General features: G+C 41.2%; 2 protein-coding genes across 2 annotated transcripts in view; both read right to left on the reverse strand.

Moving 5' to 3' along the window:
• SARC_10909 (hypothetical protein) overlaps positions 1–2981 on the reverse strand; it is a gene marked incomplete at its 3' end in the record, with an annotated part of 4895 nt that extends 1914 nt beyond the window's left edge. Inside the window, exons 1-2 of the mRNA XM_014295025.1 lie at positions 2637–2981; positions 804–907 (exon numbers count right to left, since the gene is read on the reverse strand). Of these exons, the coding sequence (XP_014150500.1) occupies positions 804–907; positions 2637–2733 (201 nt within the window). The remainder of the gene's footprint in view (positions 1–803; positions 908–2636) is intronic.
• Positions 2982–4422: 1441 nt separating this feature from the next.
• The window catches only part of SARC_10910 (hypothetical protein), a gene marked incomplete at its 5' end in the record, with an annotated part of 4344 nt that continues 2780 nt past the window's right edge, over positions 4423–5986 (reverse strand). The window contains 3 exons of the mRNA XM_014295026.1: positions 4423–4559; positions 4790–4876; positions 5279–5776. Of these exons, the coding sequence (XP_014150501.1) occupies positions 4452–4559; positions 4790–4876; positions 5279–5776 (693 nt within the window). The 3' untranslated portion in view covers positions 4423–4451. The remainder of the gene's footprint in view (positions 4560–4789; positions 4877–5278; positions 5777–5986) is intronic.

Genomic DNA, 5986 nt, shown 5'->3' on the forward strand with positions numbered 1-5986 from the left:
AATGGATAATTAATAAACCATTCAAAACAACAGGCAAGGATAATTCATAAACCATTTAAAGGGTGTAATGGATAATTAATAAACCATTCAAAACAACAGGCATGGATAATTTATAAACAACCATTTAAAGGGTTTAATGGATAATTAATTCAAAACAACGGGCATGGATAATTAATAAACCATTTAAAGGGTGTAATGGATAATTAATACACCATTCAAAACAACAGGCAAGGATAATTCATAAACCATTTAAAGGGTGTAATGGATAATTCATAAACCATTTAAAGGGTGTAATGGATAATTCATAAACCATTTATAGGGTGTAATGGTCAATTAATAAACCATTTAAAGGGTTTAATGGATAATTAATAAACCATTCAAAACAACAGGCATGGATAATTCATAAACCATTTAAAGGATGTAATAGATAATTAATAAACCATTCAAAACAACAGGCATGGATAATTAATAAACAATCTTTTGTGAACAAAAGATAATCTGAAGACAGTACTCTCGCTGTAAACAGTTTACCACCCAACATTCGAAAAACCCGAATGCTCACCGGAAAGTTGTGTGCGAGAGTATTCAAATAGACACAGAGCAAAGAAAGACCAATATGCACTGGCACGCAATGAAGAGCACGTGTATATACAAGGCATGGTGGACCAATGAGCAAACATATTGAATAGACACGCAGAACAATGATTGGTTCTCACAAGGTACACACACTTGGTGCCCACACCTATGGCAGTACAGCAGGTTACCATGGAAACCAGTGATGTGACATACATGTACCAACCTACCGAAGAGTTCCACTGGATGGTGTTGACACACCCGGCGTGGCCCACCAGTTCTTTCGTCTGTTCCATGCGCTGCAGCAGACCAATATTAGACCGATACCGCCGGACTGGTCTCACAGTGAATGGTAGGGAGATGCATTACTACTAAATGTAGGGCTAGATATACAGTGAATGGTAGGGAGGTGTATTACTACTAAATGTAGGGCTAGGTACTTATGTAGACGTGTGTTCTGGAATGGTAGGCAGGCGAAGTACTACTAGTTACAGGGCTAGATACATGTGCAGACGTGCGCTGTATAATACATCGTACGGGTAGCTCAATGGTATATCGTAAGGTGTCATGCAGGACAGGTGTGTGACAGTAAGTCCACTATACAATGTACTATAGATGGCGAGTAGGTGTGGTATATCCCACTGACAACTCATCAGGCTTTTGCAGAGCCTGGTGGCGGACAGCTTTGTAAGCTAAGTACAAACCATACGCCAACAAGAAACATGTTATTTTGTGTGAGGTTATGTGTTGTTCAGAAAACAGTCACAGAACAAACCAACGATTAAACAGTCACAGAACAAAACAACTCTTCAAGCCACTGTATTTATGTCACGTGCCACTTGTGCCGCTGCTCCCAATGCAATGCGAAAGTCTTGTACCGAACATTGCCGCAGCTTAATTGCAAGCCTTGGAATCAGCTCTATACGAGGGGAATTTACTATACATCCGGAAGCGCATGTGGTATATTCATAGTCAGATAAAGTATCAGGGAATTTGAATCATATGGTGGCTGTAGCAATGAATACGTATCCATCATAGAGGCGATAGTACAATAACATGCCAGCGTGTGCAGTGGTACAGGATGATGACGACTATTCCACAGTATATATGAGATACATAGAGTCTACCGATACCAATATAGCGTGGAAACAGATTGTGACACCACAGTTGTATCTATTAACAACGACTATTTCACAGTATATATAAGACAGTATATATGAGATACATAGAGTCTACCGACACCAATATAGCGTGGAAACAGATTGTGACACCACAGTTGTATCTATCGATGTCAATATAGCGTGGAAACAGATTGTAACACCACAGTTGTATCTATGAACAGTGATCTGCAACAAGTCGAACGCAGGTGTGACCCCAATGATTTAGACAATACAGGATACTGTGACTCTACTTCTTATTCAGAAGAAGCACAGAGAACATATGCTACGGTGAAAAACACAAGGACAGCAACTGTGCGAAACCATGTGTATGGAAAGCCACTCGACCTTTCACCTGCATGGAAGACACTGTACTACGATTCGGATGTCACTTCAACATCAAGGAACGACCTATATGCGTGTTATTTCGGGTAAACAGATTCGCCTGTTTTAAATGGTGTACAAATACTCACGACCAGTAAACACGGTGTATGTAACTCACTGTGCAGAATAGACTGACTATTAATATACTACGATATTGGTAGTAAAACCGACACATTAAATACTCTACCACAAGGTGCGATATAAGAACACCCGATGTCACAGCTAGGGAATGGTGCACTACTCTCCCGATAGGAATGAGCAATAGATGACATATCCTGAAGAGGAAGACCAGGTAAACAACGCAGGCATCTAGTCATCAAATGGCAGTCTAGATTCTCTCGCAAAGGTAATATCTGTGTATGAGAATATGGTACATCTGTATATAATCTTAGGAATGCAGTGCATATATATATATATATATAATACATAGTAGTAGACGTATACTGTACATCATTGTTTATAAGGATACCCCTATCGACCTCAACATACTTTACAACATCCATGTATGTATTTACAACCTACCGACATCAGCAGGTTTGATAAGCCCAGTTTGTAAGCCCCGTTGAAGCTGCATCAGATGGTGAGTGTCGTGCATACCCGTAGGTTTGGTAACCACCATATTGTCTGCCTATAAACTGTTCCTATAATGATGTAACGGTGTGTGATGGAGTACCGAACGACTGCAGAGATTGGCGAATCTCACCGTGCATGCAGATAAGTCGGTATATTAAGATACCTTCTGCAGTGACAGTTGCCTATTCGTTTCTATCCCGTTGTACGAGTGTGTACTGGCGTGCAGGTGTTGGGATACAGACGCATTCCTGCGGACTTTCTACAGACCAGTGGAAGTACGTAACTGCATTTCATCTATGTATACAATATATATATATATATATATATATGCATATATATATATATATATATATTTGCATATATATATATGCGTGTATTACTGTATTTATATAAACGAAAAAGGGCATCCCGCGCGACTGCACCAATCAAAAACTCTGTATGGCTGATCATCGAAAAATCTGTAACGTCATATGCACTTCTGGAATTCCCACATTTTATTATAAAAAATAAAAATAATGATACAGGACTACATTTATAGCAGTACAGATAGACTTTTGGTCACCTGGTCAACTAGTCAACCTGGATAATAGTCCGGAAAATTCTGTATTTTAACTTCACATGTATTAAATTCCGATATGCTAAGCAGTGAGTGATTAGTTCTCTTGTTTGTTGTTACACTGAGAGTACTTTAAGTCAAAGCATGTTTTCCTGTTTGTTGTTACACTGAGAGTACTTTAAGTCAAAGCATACGTGTGGAAACAAATTGAAAAATCAATTCAACAGGTGGGCCGAGGCATAGCCTGATTCAGTGATTAGCCTCCTAGAAAGACAGCCGTGGGTCTATACGATAATTGGTTCGCATTCGATTCCTTCTTGTAAAACAGGTTATACACCCCTTCGCAATGGTCACAAGCGCACAGTAGCAGTTGCACATACTACGAATTGAATAAGATGAAGATAAAGTATAGCTCCGCCCCGTTAGGAAGATGATGATAGTCACGACACAATTGAGACATAATTTGAGTTAAAAATAATAAGTAAATATATACATGCTGTAGACCGTACAGTCATTTACAGTTAAACAAAGCGTCGACCTCTCGACCAATCACAAGTCACCAGACCAGTCTTCTGGTTAGTAGTTCGGAAAATTTTCCCTGACGGAGTTGGTCCAATAACCAGGTCTGACTGTAGTACATTGTTTTAGGTCTCTTGTAGTACAGTCTGTTACCTAGGGCGCTTTTACACAAGGATTGTATTTTAAATATAATAACAAACCTGATCGAAGCCACCAAAATACACGGCCCACACTCCACTGATTCGTGAACTACACATCGCAGTAGAAGTGGGAATGAACAACGCTACGCTGCAAGACCCTCAATGAACTGACGCCCAAGATGGTAGGACAGTGTAAGTGGATCAAAAGAGCTACACGTACAATGTTATACTTTCTGACGGCACTAGCATGTGCAGAAAGATGTACTCTGATATGTTGTTTTAACCTCTGCGGATTTGATAAGCTCTTCGCTATCCCCTCGGGCCGGAATGCGAGCTTTATTTCAAGTCATATTTCATAGCCTTCTAAATTGGACAATGCTATGCATATTTATTCCATCTTATCCCGATTGTTGGGGTTTTCATTAGATTCTTTTAACTCATGCCAGTGATGAAGACCACCGACATATTGGAAACGGCTACATCCGTTAACGTTTCGCTACGCCAGATAGTATTGGTATCACAATCGAGACCTCATTATATATTTATTTGTCATCTAAACTTCGGCAGTCCGTATCGCTCCTGCGCGCTATCACTAGCCCCCGTTTGTGTGTGGAAGCTCTGCTTCTTCTGACTGACTTCGCTGTAGGCAACTCCCATCTGTATGTTATCGAGATTGCCAATCATCAGTTATTCAAAACGTGCGAACCAGTTGCCGATTCATACATACAACAGAAAAGTATTGCGTAAACGTATCGCTGTGCACATATGCCCACGCTGTCAAAACGGATTGCACCAACAATCGAAATCCAACTGAGCTTGGCTTGGGTTGGGACAACAAACAGTGCCATATAACTCATGTGCGGGTTAAGTTAAGATGGCCTGATTACCTGGAGAAGACCTTCGGCCCACATGTCTATTTGTTCTTGACTTGCCAGCGGGTCGCTCAACAGTAATTCGCAGACTTTCCGTAATCGCTGTATGCCGTGGAGGTGACAGAAGACGAGGTTAACTTGGGCGGTTATTTTGGAGTACGATGGGGTAATTATGCGCATCAATCATAAGTATAGAGCTATATCATCCCGACCCCAGCCACACCAGATTCCAGTCACATGTTGCTGGGTATAAAAATAGTAACTGGAAACACATATAGTCATACGTACGCGTGTCACAATCAGAAATCCCGAATACTACCTTATCTCCAATAACATATACATTACGACGTACAAGGTTCATCAGAGAACTGTATCATACCTATCACTCACGAGACGTTTTGTACTCGTCTTTCATCAGACGGTTGCCTCGCACATACACACTCACAACACATCCCTCAAGTGCCAATACAAATAGGATTCGCACAGCGTATACGCCTCACACACCTCCTCGACCAGATATTTGCCTAATTTCCACATAGCACTCAGCCCGTGCGACAGCACAGCCTCGAACATGATCCTCTCCTGCTCTAGCTCCATATCCACACCCTCATGGAAGCCCTTATTAAACCCCTTTTGACCCCCGGGAACCTTGGTCCGGTCCGTATTATTGTTATTATTATCTGTTCCGTTAGTGTTCATATATTCATCTTCACCCCCTTCCGTATCACCATGTGCGCCACTTCCATATTCCGTATTTGTCTTATCTTTCTTTGTCCTAGTTTCCCAGTTGCTATGTTCCGCGCTATCTCTTATGCTCTCCGCCCCCGCCCCGGCAACGGACTTCTTGGCCTCCACAATGTTCTGCAGCCTCGCCGAAGTTCGGAACAGCTTGATACCCTGACTGATCAGGTCCATCCGCTGGGACAGTAAGTGCCCCTGCTCAGCGATCTCCGACCAAAGCCCTTCGAAGCCAAAGTATCGACCCATGTGTTGCTTAGCTTCCTGTTGGAGTGATTACAGGCGAGCAATGGACGATGTTATATACACGTCGAGTGAATCATATGGAATCGAACAATAAAAGCGTATGTGTTGGAATATATATATATACATATTATATATATATATATATATATATATATATATATATATATATATATATATAGTAGGTTGGTGTGGTTGGTTGGTTCGGTACGGTACGTACGTACGTCGTCG

Source organism: Sphaeroforma arctica (genome assembly GCF_001186125.1).
Source record: "Sphaeroforma arctica JP610 unplaced genomic scaffold supercont1.1437, whole genome shotgun sequence".
NCBI lineage: Eukaryota > Ichthyosporea > Ichthyophonida > Sphaeroforma > Sphaeroforma arctica.